This window comes from Tamandua tetradactyla, chromosome 1 (assembly GCF_023851605.1).
Source record: "Tamandua tetradactyla isolate mTamTet1 chromosome 1, mTamTet1.pri, whole genome shotgun sequence".
Lineage (NCBI taxonomy): Eukaryota > Metazoa > Chordata > Mammalia > Pilosa > Myrmecophagidae > Tamandua > Tamandua tetradactyla.
In genome coordinates, this window is record NC_135327.1 from 232893659 (window position 1) to 232911968 (window position 18310).

At 38.1% G+C, this 18310-nt stretch overlaps 1 protein-coding gene across 9 annotated transcripts in view; it reads right to left on the reverse strand.

Annotated features, from left to right (window-relative positions):
* NSUN6 (NOP2/Sun RNA methyltransferase 6) overlaps window positions 1-18310 on the reverse strand; it is a 97637-nt gene that overhangs the window by 40806 nt on the left and 38521 nt on the right. For all 9 annotated transcript variants that reach the window (XM_077154779.1, XM_077154783.1, XM_077154748.1 and 6 more), the window contains 2 exons: window positions 15308-15389; window positions 13413-13532 (listed from right to left, as the gene is read on the reverse strand). In XM_077154779.1, the coding sequence (XP_077010894.1) occupies window positions 13413-13532; window positions 15308-15389 (202 nt within the window). The remainder of the gene's footprint in view (window positions 1-13412; window positions 13533-15307; window positions 15390-18310) is intronic.

Below are 18310 nucleotides of genomic sequence, written 5' to 3' on the forward strand. Positions count from 1 at the left end.
ACTGCTAGAGAAAAGTAAGTATCTGGAGACAAATGATAATGAGAACATAATATATCAAAAATTATGGGATGCAGTAAAGGCAGTGCTGAGAGGGAAATTTATTGCCCTAAATGCCTATATTTAAAAACAACAGGGAGGGCCATGGTGGCTCAGCAGGTAGAGTACTCACCTGCCATGCCAAGACCTGGGTCCAATTCCCAGTGCCTGCCCATGCAAAAAAAAAAAAAATGAGCAAAACTTGAGGATTTAACTGCTCACCTGGATAATTTACAGAAAGAACAGCAAACTAACCCCAAAGCAAATAAAAGAAGAGAAATAAACAAACAGGAGAACATATAACAATAGAAAGAATCAACAAAACTAAAAGTTGGTTCTTTGAGAAAATTAATAAAATTGATGGTCCCCTAGCTACACTAAACAAAGAAAAAAAGAGAGAGAACACAAATAAAACCAGAAATGAGAGTGGGGTGGTTACCACAGATCATGAAGAAATTAAAAAAGTCATAAGGCAATATTATGAACAACTATATGCCAACAAACTAGATAACTTAGATGAAATAGACAAATTTCTAGAAATACACGAATTACCTATACTGACTCAAGAAGAAATATAAGATCTCAAAAAACAAATTACAAGTAAAGTGAGTCAATCAGTCATCAAACATCTTCCCATAAAAAAAAGCCCTGGACCTGATGACTTCACAGAAGAATTCTATCAAACTTTTCATAAAAAACTGACATGAATCCTGCTCAAACTCTTCCAAAAATCTGAAGAAAAAGGAAATCAACCTAATTCATTTTATGAAACTAACATCACCCTAATACCAAAATCGGATAAAGACAATACAAGAAAAGAAAACTACAGACCAATCTCCATACTGAACATAGATGCAAAAATTCTTAACAAAACCCTAGCAAATCGTATCCAATGCCATATTAAAAGAATTATACACCATGATCAAGTAGGATTTATGCGAGGAATTCAAGGGTGTTTCAACATAAGAAATCGATCAATGTAATACAGCACATTAACAAATCAAAAGAAAAAAATCACATGACCATATCGATTGATGTGGAAAAAGCATTCAACAAAATCCAGCATCCTTTCCCAATAAAAAATGCTTCAAAAGTTAGGCATTCTATCTCTCCAGCCAACACAAAAAGCAAACTCACCACCCTCCCCCTGTCTATATGGGACATGACTCCCAGGCATGTGGACCTTCCTGGCAACGTGGGACAGAAATCCTAGAATGAATCAGTGAACTCAAAGACAGGACCCTTGAAATGAGTCAGGCTGTGGAACAGAAAGGAAAACCAAGCTAAAACAAGGCTCTGGGACACCATCAAGCATACCCTTATACACATTATGGGAAAAGAGAGAAAGAAAGAGACAGAAGGAACAGTTTAAGAAATAATGACAGAGAATTTTCCAAACGTAGCAAAAAATGTTGTGACGGTTAGGTTCTGGTGCCAACTTGGCCAAGTGATGATGCCCAGTTAACTGGTCAGGCAAGCACTTGTCTGACTGTTGCTGCAAGGATATTTTGTGGCTGGTTGATAAACCTGAAGACTGGTGCACTAAATCATCAGCTAGTTGATTGCAACTGTGGCCAATTTCATCTCTGATCAACTAAAGCTGCCTCCCACAATAAGATAATCCAATCAGCCAATAAACTTTTAGGGAAGAAGAGAGACTTTCAGTGTCTTCAGACCCCTTCATTCAGGCCCTTTATCAGAGCTGCCAACTTCCCAGCCTGCTCTATGGATTATTCTGGGCTCTTCCATTCCCACCATTGCATGAGACACTTTTATAAATCTTATATTTACAGGTCTGTGGGTCTTGTTTCTCTAGAGAACCCTAACCAAATGTGAATATGCACAACCAACAATGTCAGAAAGCACCAAACAGAATAAACATGAAAAAAAATGCACTCCATCACATACTGATCACACTATCAAATGCAAAAGACAAGGAGAGAGTACTGAAAGCTGTAAGAGAAAAGCAATATGTTACGTACAAGGGACTGCCAATTAGACTAAGTGTTAATTTCTAATCAGAAATCATGGAGGCAAGAAGGCAGTGAGCTGAAATACTTAAAGTACAACTGCCAGCCAAGAATTTTATATTCACTGACTTTCAAAACTGAGGGAGAAATCAAGCGATTCTCATAAACAAAGGATGAGGGAGTACAAAACCACTAGACCTGTCCTAAAAGCAAAGCTAAAGGAAGTTCTTCAGACTGAAAAGAAAAAGAAAGGACACTAGAAAACAGTTCAAAGTGGCATAAAGAAATAAAGATCTGTGGTAAAGGAGCAGACACAAGAAGGAAACTTCAGAGGTGGCCAAGAAAATCCTTCTCTATGTAATTCTCACTCTTCCCCACCTCTGAGAGGCAGAAGCTGATAACCAAGCAGGGATTACACTGATTCAAAGGTTGGAAAAGCCCCCAAGAACAGAAGCATGGATCCCTCCATTTCCACTAGGAGAGCTGCCAGGTACCAGAAAAATCCATTCAGACTCTGTCTTTTGCATTTGATAGTGTGATCTGGAGCAAAAAACATATTTTTATTAAGCTAAATCCCTGAAATATCGGGATTTATTTGTTTAAGTAGTCAGACTAACACACTTACTAATGAGGGAAAAGTCCCCTCGATCGCCATGTGCCCACCAATCTCAGTGCCTTCAGCCCTCCCCAGGATACTTGTCACAGACTTTACTATACATTCGTATCTAATTATCTTTCTATCTATTTCTCTATCATCTATCACCCCTTAGAAAACAAAAACCATTTTCTGGTTCTGAATGGCTTTTTATTTTGTTTACATAAAAGTTATACTGAAAAAAAAAGTGTTCGCAATATTCGAAAGAAATGTAAAAATATCCATTAAAAGTCACCCATTTTGTATGCCCTGCTCACCTTTGGAAGAACACATCTGCCTTCTGCTGCTCTGAGATGCAGATAATGTAACTCGTAAAATCAATCCTCAGTATTTTCTGAACTATCCACATAAAGTTCAAGTAAATTCTAGCAGCTAAAGCCAGAAAAAATAACCCAAACTTCTATGTATCAAAGCAAAATGTTCTGAACTGGTATGAAAAGCAGCTAAAAAGTAATTTTATATAGTAATACTTGAATGATGTCTAGTATTCTAGTCTGCCAAAGCTGTCAGAACGCAACACAGCAGAGATGGATTGGCTTTTAATAAAAGGGGATTTATTTAGTTAAAAAATGTAGTTGTTAAAGTGTCAAGATAGGGGCTTAGGGAGGTGTGGGATTAAGTTTGTCCTCCAGAACAGCTACTAAATAGCCAGGAATAGTACAGACCAACTGCTGGGGCCATGTCAGTGACCAGACACACAGCATACCCAAGTCTGGACCAGCTGTGAGCCCCCCCAGAACTGTGAGTTCCCCAAGCTGTGGCGGCTGGCACCCCTCCCCCACAGGTTACTTCCCAGAAGGGAAATGAAAGGGACTTTACCAGTAGCAGGGGTTGAGTGCAACCAAGCTTCAATTGCGGAATTAATTCACAAATTCTGACTACTAAAAATAGGGCCCCAACTCAGCTGAACCTGGTCAAAGTGGAGGTTTCTGATTTTTGTCCCAGTGCCTCGTGGGCAGGACTAACAGAAAAAGAAAAAAAAAAAGAAAAAGAGCTTTTTTGGATCAGATAGCACGTAATACTTGAAAGGGTCTGGGCCCTGAAGGAAAGGAGGTGCACATAGGATCGGAAGGAACACAAAGCAACATACCAGTTTATGCTCTTGATTGGCAAACCCAGGAAGGGGGTCCTGCTCTGAGAAGGATTTTTCTCTTTCTTTATGTGACTGTGTTTCTACAAAGGCCTCACTGCCTTTGGATACAGCAGCAGGGCTTCTCAGGCTGCAACTGCCCCAGGTATAGGCAGAAACAAGCTTGTCTGAGGGCTTGTCTGAAACCTGTGCCTTCATCAGATGGGGCCCAGCTCAGGTAGAATCCCTCCCTAAAGGAATCCAGACCCAAGGGTTTGGAAAATTAAAGTGAGTAAAGCCAGCCTGCAACCTCTACTCTGTCTCCACCACGCCCCAGGAAGGAGAGTCTGCCAAAGTTAAAGGTACCATATTACCTTCTGCTGGTGGGACCTGCAGGCAGACAAGTGCCACATACTGGGCAGGATAAGAAAAACCAGAGTCTAGAGAATTCACAAAAAGTCTTTCAACCTGCTGAGACTCACCCTCAGAGAAAACGGACGCAGGTGAATCCTTCCCCATGACAGGAGGCCAGTTTGGTCTGGGAAAATCCAGCTGGGGTCTATAATACCTAAGGAGACCCTCCTAAGGGTGGGGGGAAAAAGGCCCATACAGACAGAGCCAGAAACAAGAAAATAAGAACTGAAAAATTCTGCTCTGTTAAACAAAACTTAAGCTAGAATAAGCTGAACTGAATGTCAAAGAACAGACAGACAACAAAATCATCAGCAAGAAAACCCTAGGAAAAAGAAGTGAGAGCAATCTCCAGAATAAACTAATTAAGGTAATTAACTGCCTAGACGCCAGCAAAAAATAACAAATCATACTAGAAAAATTGAAGATATGGCCCAGTCAAAGGAACAAACCAACAATTCAAATGAGATACAGGAGTTGAAAGAATTCAGAATGTTCGAACAGACATGGAAAACTTTATCAAAAATCAAATCAATGAATTGAGAGAGAATATAAACAAGGCAAGAGAAGAACTAAAAGAAGAAATCGAAAGTCTGAAAAAATAATTCACAGAACTTATGGGAATGAAAGGCATAGTAGAAGAAATGAAAAAAACAATGGAAACCTACAATGGTTGATTTCAAGATGCAGAAGATAGGATTAGTGAACTAGAGGATGGGACATCTGAAATTCGACAAGTAAAAGAAAATATAGGGAAAAGAATGGAAAAATATGAGCAAGGACTCAGGGAACCAAATGACAACATGAAATGCACAAATACAGGTGTTGTGGGTGTCCCAGAAGGAGAAGAGAAGGGAAAAGGAGGAGAAAAATTAATGGAGGAAATTATCACTGAAAATTTCCCAACTCTTATGAAAGACTTAAAATTACAGAACCAAGAAGTGAAGTGTACCCCAAACAGAATAGATCCAAATAGACATACTCCAAGACACTTACTAATCAGAATGTCAGATATCAAAGAGAAAGAGAGAATCTTGAAATCAGCAAGAGAAAAGCAATCCATCACATACAAGGGAAGCCCAATAAGACTGTGTAGATTTCTGAACAGAAATCATGGAGGCAAGAAGACAGTGGGGTGATATATTTAAATTACTAAAAGAGAAAAACTACCAACCAAGAATTCTATATCCAGCAAAACTGTTCTTCGAAATGAAAGAGCAATTAAAACATTTTCAGACAGAAAATCACTGACACAATTTGCGACCAAGAGACCAGCTCTTGCAAGAAATACTAAAGGGAGAACTAGAGGCAGATACGAAAAGACAGGAGAGAGAGGTGTGGAGAAGAGTGTAGAAATGAAGACTATCAGTACAGGTAAAAGAAGAAAAATTAGATATGACATAGAAAATCCAAAAGGCAAAATGGTAGAAAGCAGTACTACCCATACAGTAATAATACTAAATGTTAACGGATTAAATTCCTCAATCAAAAGACATAGACTGGCAGAATGGATTAAAAAACAGGACCCATCTATATGCTGTCTACAGGAAATACATCTTAGACCCAAGGATAAACATAGGCTGAAAGTGAAAGGCTGGGGAAAGATCTTTCATACAAATAAAAATCAGAAAAGAGCAGAAGTACCTATACTAATACCCATCAAATTAGACATCAAATGTAAAACAGTTAAAAGAGAAAAAGAAGGACACTATGTATTCATAAAAGGAACAAATCAACAAGAAGACATAACAATCATAAATATTTATGCACCAAGCCAGAATGCTCCAAAATACATAAGGTAAACACAGAAAACACTGAAAAGAGAAACAGACACATCTACCATAATAGTTGGAGACTTCAATTTTCCCACTCTCATCAATGGACAGAACATCTATAGACAGAACATCAGTGGACAGAGGATCAATAAAGAAACAGGGAATTTGAATATAATAAATGCGCTGGACTTAACAGACATTTATAGAACACTACATCCCATAACAGCACGCTATACCTTTTTCTCAAGTGCTCATGGATCATTCTCAAGGTTAGACCATATGCTGGGTCACAAAGCAAGTCTCAATAAATTTAAAAATACTGAAATCATACAAAACATTTTCTCAGATCATGAAGGAATGAAGTTGGAAATCAATAATAGGTAGAGTGCCAGAAAATTCACAAATACGTGGAGGCTCAACAATACACTCTTAAACAATCAGTGGGTCAAGGAAGAAATTACAAGAGAGATCAGTAAATATCTAGAGGCAAATGAAAATGAAAACACAACATATCAAAATTTATGGGATGCAGCTAAGGCAGTGCTAGGAGGGAAATTTATTGCCCTAAATGCCTATATCAAAAAAGAAGAAAGGGCAAAAATCAAAAATTAACTGTCCACTTGGAAGATATAGAGAAAGAACAACAAACTAACGCCAAAGCAAGCAAAAGGAAAGAAATAATGAAGAGTAGAGCAGAAATAAATGAAATTGAGAGCATGAAAACAACTGAGAAAATCAACAAAACGAGGAGTTGGTTCTGTGAGAAAATCAAATAGATTGATGGACCCTTACCGAGGTTGACAAAACGAAGAAGAGATACAAATAAATAAGATCAGAAATGGAAGAGAAGACATAACCACTGACCCCAAAGAAATAACGGAAGTAATGACAGGATACTATGAACAACTTTATGCTAATAAATATGACGAAGTAGGTGAAATGGACAACTTTCTAGAAAGGAATGAACAACAACATTGACTCGAGAAGAAATAGACGACCTCAACAAACCAATCACAAGTAAAGAAATTCAATCAGTCATTAAGAAGCTCCCCCAAAAGAAAATTCCAAGACCAGATGGCTTCACATGTGAATTCTACCAAATGTTCCAGAAAGAATTTGTACCAATCCTGCTCAAACTCTCCAAAAAAATTGAAGAGGAGGGAAAGCTACCTAACTCATTCTACAAAGCCAACATGACCCTCATACCAATGCCAGACAAAGATATTACAAAAAAAGAAAACTAAAGACCAATCTCTCTAATGAATATAGATGCAAAAATCCTCAACAAAATGCTAGCAAATCAAATCCAGCAGCACATTAAAAGATTTATACACCATGACAAAGTAGGATTCATCCTAGCTATGCAAGGATGGTTCAACATCAGAAAATCAATTAATGTAATACAGCATATCAACAAATCAAAGCAGAAAAACCACATGATCATCTCAATTGATGCAGAAGAGACATCTGACAAAATTCAACATCTTTTCCTGTTGAAAACACTTCAAAGGATAGGAATAGAAGGGAACTTCCTCAAAATGATAAAGGGAATATATGAAAAACCCAAAGCTATCATCATCCTCAATGGGGAAAAGCTAAAAAATTTCCCCTTAAGATCAGGAACAAGACAAGGATGTCCACTATTACCAATGTTATTCAACAGTGTGTTAGACGTTCTAGCCAGAGCAATTAGACAAGAAAAAGAAATACAAGTCATCAAAATTGGAAAGGAAGAAATAAAACTCTCACTGTTTGCAGATGATATGATACTATATATCAAAAACCCAAAAAAATTCACAGGAAAACTACTAGAACTAATAAATGAGTACATCAAACTTGCAGGATATAAGATCAACACTCAAAAATCTGTAGTGTTTCTATATACTACTAATGAACAATCTGAGAGGGAAATCAAGAAAAAAATTCCATTTACAACTGCAACCAAAAGAATAAAATATTTAGGAATAAATTTAACTAAAGAGACAAAATACCTATACAAAGAAAACTATAAGAAATTGTTAAAAGAAGTCACAGAAGACCTAAAGAGATGGACGGGCACACCGTGTTCATGGATTGGAAGACCGAACATAGTTAAGATGTCAATTCTACCTAAACCAATTTACAGATTCAATGCAATATCAATTAAAATCCCTAAAATTTACTTTTCAGAAATAGAAAAACCAATAACCAAATTTATCTGGAAGGGCAGCGTGCCCTGAATAGCTAAAAGTATCCTAAGAAAAAAAATGAAGCTGGAGGTCTCATGCTACCTGAGTTTAAGGTGGATTATGAAGCTACAGTGTTCAAAACAGCATGGTAATGGCATAAAGATATATATATTGCCCAATGGAACAGAATAGGATGCTCAGATATAGACCCTCTCATCTATTTATAACTGATCTTTGATTAGGCAGTCAAGCCAACTCACCTGAGACAGAATAGTCTCTTCAATAAATGGTGCCTAGAGAACTGTATATCCATACGCAAAAGAATGAAAGAGGATCCATATCTCACACCCTATACAAAAATTAACTCAAAATGGATCAAAGACCTAAACATTAGGTCTAAGACCATAAAACAGTTAGAGGAAAATGTAGGGAAATATCTTATAAATCTTATAACAGGAGATGGTTTCCTAGACCTTACACCCAAAGCATGAGCATTGAAGAAAGAAAGAAAGAAATGGGAACTCCTCAAAATTAAGCACTTTTGTGCATCAAAGAACTTCATCAAGAAAGTAAAAAGACAGCCTAAACAATGGGAGACAATATTTGGAAACGATATATCAGATAAAGGTCTAGTATCCAGAATATATAAAGAGATTGTTTAACAACAACAAAAAGACAGACAACCCAATTACAAAACAGGCAAAAGACTTGAACAGACACTTCTCGGAAGAGGAAATACAAATGGCCAAAAGGCACATGAAAAGATGCTCAACTTCCCTGGTTATTAGGGAAATGCAAATCAAAACCACAATGAGATATCATCTCACACTCACCAGAATGGCCATTATCAATAAAACAGAAAATGACAAGTGCTGGAGAGGATGTGAAGAAAGAGGCAAACTTATCTACTGTTGGTGGGAATGTCAAATGGTACAACCGCTGTGGAAGGCAGTTTGGCAGTTCCTCAGGAAGCTAAATATAGAAATGCCATATGACCTGACAATACTATTGTTAGGTATCCACTCAGAGGACATGAGGGCAAGGACACAAACATTTGCACACCAATGTTTAAAGCAGCATTATTTACAATTGCGAAGAGATGGAAACAGTCAAAATGTCCATCAACAGACGAGTGGCTAAACAAACTGGTATATACTAACGATGGAATATTATGCAGCTGTAAGACAGAATAAAGTTATGAAGTATATAACAACATGGATGGACATTATGCTGAGTGAGATTAGCCAGAAACCAAAGGACAAATACTGTATGGTCTCACGGATATGAACTGACACTAGTGAACAAACTTGGAGAACTTCATGGGTAACAGAGACCATTAGGAGATAGAAATAGGATAAAATATTGGGCAATTGGAGCTGCAAGGATATAGATCGTGCAACAAGACTGATTATAAAAACTCAGAAATGGATAGGACAATTACGTTAAAACACTGAATGAAGCTGAATGTGAGAATGATAGAGGGAAGAGGGCTGGGGCCACAAATAAAATCAGAACGAAGGATAGATGATAAAGGTTATGGTATAATGTAGGCATGCCTAGAGTGTATAATGATAGTGACTAAATGTACAAGTTTAAAAAATCTTTTTGCATGAGGAAGAACAAAGGAATGTCATTACTGCAGGGTATTGAAAATAGATGGTAATATTTTAGAATTTTAACTTATGTGTGAGACTAAAGCAAAAACCGTTTGTTTGGTACAAAATTTTTATTTTGACTAATGCATTTCCTAATATAACTTATGTAGACAGCTTAATTGTATGAGTAGGGCATAAGACTTTGTTGGTTTGTCCAGAGTGACACCCCAATAAATCCCAGAGTGATTTGAACAATGAATAAAAAACTATTCGCGAAGCCCCCTTTGGGGAATGGTGAGAAAGGGAGAAAATCTACTTTCCCAAGTTGAATTCTTGATATTCTCACAAGCAATGGGGACAACCAAAGCAACAGGCTGAGCCTCCAATCTTGGGGTTTATTCATATGAAACTTAACTCCACAAAGGATAGGTCAAGCATACTTAAAATTAGGCCTAAAAGTCACCCCCAAGAGAACCTCTTTTGTTGCTCAGATGTGGCCTCTCTCTCCAGCCAACTCAACAAGTAAACTTACTGCCCTCCCCCTTATCTACATGGGACATGACTCCCAGGGCTGTGGACCTTCCTGGCAAAGTGGGACAGAAATTCTAGAATGAGCTGAGACTCAGCATCAAGCGACTGAGTAAACTTTCTAGACCAAAAGGGTGAAGAGTGAAAAGAGACGAAATAAAGTGTCAATGGCAGAGAGATTCCAAACAGACTTGAGAGGTTATCTTGGAGGTTATTTTTACACATTAAGTAGATAGTACCTTGTTAATAAAGATGTAATGGAGAGGTTGGAGGGAACTGCCTGAAAATGTAGAGCTGTGTTCCAGTAGCCATCTCTTGAAGATGACTGTATAATGATACAGCTTCCACAATGTGATGTGTGATTGTGAAAACCTTGTGTCTGACGCTCCTTTTATCTACCTTATCAACAGACGAGTAAAACATATGGAATAAAAATAATAGGGAGAACAAATGTTAAAATAAATTTAGATTGAAATGCTAGTGATCAATAAAAGGGAGATCATGATGATGAATATGCAACTACGTGATGTTATTGTGAATTACTGATTATATATGTAGAATGGAATGATCATAAGTTAAGATGTTTGCATTTGTTTGTTGTTATATTTTCAATAAAAAATTAAAAATTAAAAAATTAAATTAAATTAAATTAAAAAAAAACAAAAAACGTATAGTTCTTTGGAGGAAAGGCAGCTAACTTTCATCTGAGGTTCTCTGTTACACAGGAATATACAGGGCAATCTCTGCTGGCCTTCTCTCCAGGCTTCTCCAGGTTCCAACAGCTTTCCACAGGATGATTCCTTTCTGTGTCTTCCAAGGCCTAAGCTGAGCTGTGAGTGCTGAGATGAGATATGCTGAGCTGCTTGGGCTGTGCTGAGTTGAGCTCTCTCATTTAAGCATCCAGCTAATTAAACCAAACATTATTCACTGCAGCAGGCACTCTCCCAGCCAACTGCAGATGCAATCAGCAAGAGATGAGACTCACATGCCACTGGCACATGTTGCCACACAACAAGACCAGGCACCTTCACTTCGCCAAGTTGACACCTGAACCTAACTACCACATCTACTCAATAGATAAAGCCTACGTTTCTAAAAATGCATTGTGACATATGATATTTAAAAAGTCAATGAAATTATACCAAAGGGATGAAGGGATTGATCCTTTAGTGTATTTTCTTGGTTTTGTTCCCTTAACATGCACTGTTCCTGTAAGATATCTGTATCAATAATAAATAAAATTATCTGAAAAGGCTAAAAAATGATACCAAGTATTGTGGTTTTGATGAATACCCTGACACAAAGAAAAAGCATTTAAAGCGAGCTGAACTGGAAAGTAGTAAAAAACAACCAGACACCCCAAAAGAGAGGGATAGAAAGATCAAAGGCGATGGTGGAGTATACAGAGAACATGGGGTTTAATAACAAATGAATATGATTGCTGAATCATTAAATAACTATTTCTTTTAATCACGAGTATCTTAAAGCAGCTAGAAGTGAAAACCTAAAATTATGAAATTGTAACCCATGTCAAACTTTTAAGTACAGTCTACAACCCAATTGTGGTGCTGTGTTTTGAAATGTATTGCTTTTTTGTATATATGCTATTTTTCACAAAAAAGAAAGATCTGAGAGGCTCATATGTAGACCATGACAAACTCTGGGATCTGTCTTGTAACTACTTGTTGAAGAGTGCTTTGAAAACTATTCCTTTTTTATTTCTTTGCTTTGTATATATGTTATACTATACAAAATAGTTTTTAAAAATTTAAAAATAAAAAATAAAAATCCAGAATATAAAAAAAGGGGGAAAAAAAGAATATGGTTCAAGTGCCCCACATCAACAGACAAACCTCACTGGTTGTGGCTACTTATTCAAAAGTATAAGGGCCCAACCCTTCAGCCCTCCCATGTCCTCACTCTTTACCCCCAACCTTGCAATCCCTGCCATCAGACCTAAACAGCCAAGCATGCTGCTTGGGCCACCAGGATGTCAGCAAATGACATGCCAGCAGAGGCCTGCAAAGTGCCTGCACAGCTAGGCTGGCTCTTGCCTCCGTCAACCCTCAATGACTGCCTCTGCTGGTCTGTTTACAGAATAGAGACATTGAGACCAGAGGCAGAGCCCCTTTGCTGTCTCAACAATAAGCCAACAGCTAACAGCCATCATCCAGCCAAACCCAGGTGAATGACACCACCCATAACTGCCAGAACCACCTAGCTGGCCTGCAGCTGACCAGGTGCTTGAGGAGGCCCAGCCGAGACTGGAGGAATTCTGCAGACTGCTGAGCTAAACGAATAACTAGTTGTGTGAAAAGGCCAGGCTTTGGGGTTGTCTCCAGACAGCATTATAATACCAACAGAAAACGATACACCCAGAATATCTGGACTGTCTTTGGAAAGACTTTTCTAGAGAGAATAAAATGCTTATGAATAATTGCCTTTAAAAAAACACAATAAATGTCACACCATAAATCACTTCCTTCAAGAGCTTATCATAATCCTTCTTTACATTTAGGTTCTAGATAAACTGAAAAATGATTGGGTAAACATCACACTTCATAAAATGAATACTTCTATTCTGTGTTCATTTCATGCACAGGAGGTGTTTAATGCATTTTTTTCCTAGAGTTTTTACTGTCATTACCTTAAACTTTTGGAGACAAAGAAACAGGCAAGTATATACCTCTAATGAACCAAAAGTACTTTCCCAAACTTGACAAAAGAATGATCTTTTCCTACTGGAGTTCCTTCTTAGATGTAAGGCTAAGGGCTACTGTGTATTTATATTTATATACAACAAGTACTAAATAAATATCTACTTAATCAGTTAATTAATTAAAGTCTGGTTCCAGATGAAGGAAGCAACTATGCATGTCTAAGGATTTTGGGAACTGTTTAGTTTTATGTAATGGAAACACACGGAAAAGCTAGCATCACCTGGCCATATCCTTCTTGAGCTGAAAAATCTCAGTTAAAGAATTGAATGTTTACAAGACCACATTTTCCTGTGTAGATGAAACAAGCCTATAATGAAAGAAAATGTCTTGGCTAACACCTGTAACAGCCTTCACTTGGGCTGAATCAGAAAGTGCATCAGAACACGAGCATCTATGTGAAGTTTCCTAAGAGGCAAGAAGCCCTGCACTTGCCACTGAAATACGCAGCACACTAAGGGGCAGCCCTGCTATGCTCACTGAATCACCTGATCACGCATACGTGCTGCGATATGTGTGGTTTTGCCTCCGGGTGCTGCACACATGTCTAGAATCTTCTCTCCAGGTTGAGGACTCAGAACATGAGTTACTAGAGCAGATGGCAAATTCTATAAGGAAAAAAGCAGATAAATTATCAATTACTCTAAATTATCATTAATTTCAGAAATCAGAGAAGGTAAAGAAACCTTCAGAGCCATCCAGTATAGCATCCTTAGGTCTCTTAAGATTATAGCTTTTACAAAAACACCAGTGTCAGAAAATTCACCATTTTCCAGAGCACCCTGTGATCTCACAGGACTTCGTACACAAAGACCCAGGCACAAGATGCCTTTTCCCAGCAATCCAGAGCTTCTCCCCTGACAGCACTGTCTGCTGGTTATCAATGTTTTTAAGAAATCCCTATTACTCTTTCTTAATTCCAACAGCTTTTAATATTTGGAATTTCACAGAACTCTTAGAATTGTCAGAAACTTCTGGATGTTTTCCCCAAAAAATGTACAAAATTTTGCAATTTCATATGTACTCCATTTACAAAGTCTTGGTTTATGCTGCTAATGGCACACAAAAAGTATGTCTGTGTCTGTATTCTTCCAAAACTACATCAAAAACCTTAGCACTGAGGAAGGGTTGGCTGCAAACACATCATTTCTACCCAGATTCACAGGCCAATCAGTGGCCATTGAGACAGGCCACATAAAGGAAACAGCCTCCATAGGGAAATGACAGAGGTGAACACCTCAGACATAAAAGTTCTATCCTAACAAGAAATAGCTCCAAGAAGCTGTCTGGATACCAAGAATACAAAATGATTAGTGTTTACATGTTACAAAGGAATTAGCATTAAATGGATTTTGGGGTGGGTGTTTTAGTTTGCTAAGACTACTGGATTACAATGTAATGGAGATGGATCAGCTTTCATAAAGGGGTTTTTAGTTAGAAATTTACTAATTTGGGAAGGCACACAGTAATGTCTGTTGGTTCTCTCTCCCAGCTTTTGAGTTCAAACAGCTTTCCCAGGGTGTTTCCTCTCTGCACTGCCAAATGTCTGGGTCTGAGTCAATTCTGAGCTGAGCTGTGCTAGGCTGCACTGGGCTGCGATGGGCTGCACTGAGCTGTGCTGAGCTGTACTGGGCTGTGCTGAGCTGTACTGGACTGTGCTGAGCTGTTTCTCTTCTGACCTCTCCCTTTTAGGCCTCACTCATTGAGGAAGACATTTCCCTTAGCTGACCACAGATAAAATCAGCCATGATGAAATTCACATGCGGGTGATTTAAGTCCATAGCAACAGAACAACTGGGCACCATCACCTGGTCAACTGACACCTGCACCTAACTACTAAGGCAGCAGAGGGAAGCTACAGGTAGCTAGATAATTGAGAATGTAACCAACAAAAATCTGATACCAAAGTAAAGCATCTGACTCTTACTCACAGTAAAACACATACATGTCAAAAATCAAACGCAGAAATTATTTATGGATAAATATTACAATCAGCAGTTCAGTGACTATACAAGTTAATATTAAATCACCCTGGGGCAAAGGGGGTTAGAAAAAGTTATTGAAAATCACTCTAAAAAGAGAAAAAAAAATTAAGAGTGATAAGTTTAAAAGCTTTTTCTATTTAACCAATGATAGATAAAAAATATAAAAATTAAAAGAAAAACAGAAATAAAAAACCAAACACTTTTATTTCAAATAATTCACTGATGCATATCTCCATATATTTTTTAAAAAAACTTACCTGTAAACCCGCCGCCTCCCCTCCCGGCAGGCCGGGGAGGGAGAGCAGTGTGGCCCAAGGTATTGGCCTCCCTCGCCTCCTGCTGGCCCGGCCTCAGGCTCCCCATCTCCCAATAAAAAAAAAAAAGAAAAAAAATCTTACCTGTAAAAATAAATAGTTGGGTAGTACATTATCAAACGAAGGACTGAGATATACTGGTTCTGTCATTCTTATGCCTATGCCCCTGAAAAAAAGTAAATTTAGCATTAATCTGTATAAATTAGATGGTCTATACAAACAACGTTTCTAAGAATACAGCCAAGTAGCATGTCAAATATACAGTACTCTGCCTTTTAAAATTATTTTATTCAACACCAAAATACTGACAATATTCCTGTAAATTGTTTTGCATTTTGATCTGCGGTAGTATAGGAGAACTGGAAAAGATAAGCTATATGGATTTTTCATTTAGGCAAAATGAGTTCCTTGAGAGAGATTTCAATAGATTAAAAATGAAAGAATGTGGAGTGTGAAGTTCAGGGTTCTATATTAGCACAGAAGCTTTGAACAATCAGGAAAAACTGATAGAAACATCTTTCTCAAAGCTCCAGAAACAGTTAAAGGACTGCAGTAACAGGAAAGGCCACAAATCAAGAAAAAGGCCACTTGAAAGCAGTAGGATCTCCTGGAGCCCTAACTGGCTCTTCCCCTCCCAGGCTTAGCGAGCAGTCGGTCCACATTCCCAGTCCAGAACCCTGTTGCTGTCCTCATGTACACTCTGGGAATATGTGTGTCTGGCCCAGTCTGGTGGTGGCCTGAGGGGCTCACTGTTTCAGAACCCGCCCTGCACATGCAGGGCAGCTCACAGAGCTCTTCTGCAGAACATATGCAAGATCAGTCAAGTCAAGTTGCATGGACAAGGGACTACTAGAGTGTAGAACATACAGAGCAGTGCCTGGGTCAATGAGGAAACTGTTTCCTAAGGAAGAGGGGACATTTGTATTCCTGCAAACTGGGGAATTCCCAGGGCCATATGCACAAGCCCAAGATAAGATTCATGCACAGAAAGGTCAAGGAGGCCCCTACACTTTGGCCTGGAGCTAGTCTCTAAACTCACTGTACAGATAAGCTCTGAAGGCTAGCACTCACATAGTCAATATGCAAACAGGAAAGTACGCAAACAGGAAAGTTGTTGTTTTTCCTTTTTTTCTTTCTTTCTTTTTTTTTGTTAGCTCCTGGCATTCAAGGAAAGCCCTGTCATAATCCTAGCTGGATACAAGGTTAAGGAAAGGACTACTCAGAATCTAAATTCCAGCAATAACACATTAGAATATCAAAATGCCCAGGTTTCAACAAAAGATCACAAAATAGGTGACAAGATTGATGGCCCAAGCAAAGGAAACACTTAAAGCATTAGAAACCACCAATGACGGGGATCAAACCTGGGATGGTTCAAACAAAGACTTCTGAAAAATCATACTAGAAAGAAAAAAAATCACCCCAAATATGCTAGGAAAAGATGGACAAAGGACTAAAGGAAATCAGGAAAACAATTGAACACAAAGAGCATACCAATAGAGCACAGGAAATTATGAAAAGGAACCAAACAGAGCTGAAGACCACAGTAACAGAAATTAAAAATTCCCTAGAAGGGTCCAACAACCAAGTGGAGATGGGAGAATCACTGAAACTGAAGAAAAAGACAACTGAAATTATCCAACCTGAGGCAGAAGAAAAAAGTATTATGAAAAAGTGAACAGAGCAATGAAAGACATGAATGAGTATACACATCCAAGATGCTCAAGGAAGTTTAAATAGCATAAACCCAAACAGACCCACACTGCACCTCACTATAATCAAACTTTCAAATTCAAAAGATGAGGGAGAATTCTGAAAGCAGAGAGAAGTAATGTGTCACATACAAGGAAGCTTCAAAAAAAAGTGCCAATTTCTCACTGGAAACCAAGGAGGGACAAGGTAGTGGGAAGACACATCTAATGCATTGAAAGCAAAATTTACCAGTCAAGAATTCCATATCAGGCAAATTGTCTTTTAAAAATGGGAGATTAAGAACAGTTCCATGTAAACAAAAGCTGAGGGACACGGTCACTGCTAGAATGGCCCTACAAGAAATGCTAAAGGTAGTTTCTGTTCTGCAGGTTCAAAGAAAAGACACGAGACAATTGACTGAAATCACATGAGGAATAAAGATATCCAGTATAGATAATGGCATGAGTAAATATGTCAGTACTGTTGTATTTTTCATTTGTAACTCTATTTTTTACTTCCTTTGGAATCTGAAAGACAAATGCATAAAAAGTAATGATAAACCAGTGGTTTTAGACTCATAACATATAAATATGTAATCTATGAGAAAACCTACATAAAGGTGGGAGAAAGGAGAGGTACAGGAACATAGCTCATAAATGCCATTGAAGGTAAGATAGTATGAAAGTAAATAAGATTCTTACACATTTAGGATGTTAAATGTTTGCCCCATGGTAACCACAAAGGAAATATCAGAGAACACGTAAGTTGATAGAAACAGAAAGCAGAGTACCGATGACCAGGGATGGGTGGTAAGGGCAACAGGGAATTACTATGAGCGTAGGATTTCTGTTGGAGGGGAAGGGTAAGTTTAGTAATGCAGCATGGTGCATGTGAGTACCCCACTGAATGGCATGCTCGGGCAGGACTAGGATGGGAAGATTTATGTTGTATGTTTCCACAAATTAAAAAAAAGACCATCTACAGAGATAATAAGAATTAAATAGAACACATGATAATGGATGGGATTCTAACAAAGAAGGAGAAAACGTTCAAAAGGACATTATTGGGTGAGACTAAAGCAAAAAATGTTTATTTGTTACAAAATTTATATTTTGACTAGTGCATTTCCTTATATAACTTATGTAGATAGTTTGACTGAACGCCATAAGTACTTGGAATCTCAGGTAGGACATGAGATTTTGTTGCTTTGTCCAGAGTGATGCCCCGATGAATCCCAGAGTGATCTGATCATTGAGTGGAAAAGTATTTGCAAAGCCCCCTTTGGGGAATGGTGAGAGTGGGGAGAAATTCAACTTCCCCAAGTTGAATTCTTGATATTCTCACTAGCAGTGTGGACAACCAAAGCTATAGGCTGAGCCCCCAGTCTTGGGGTTT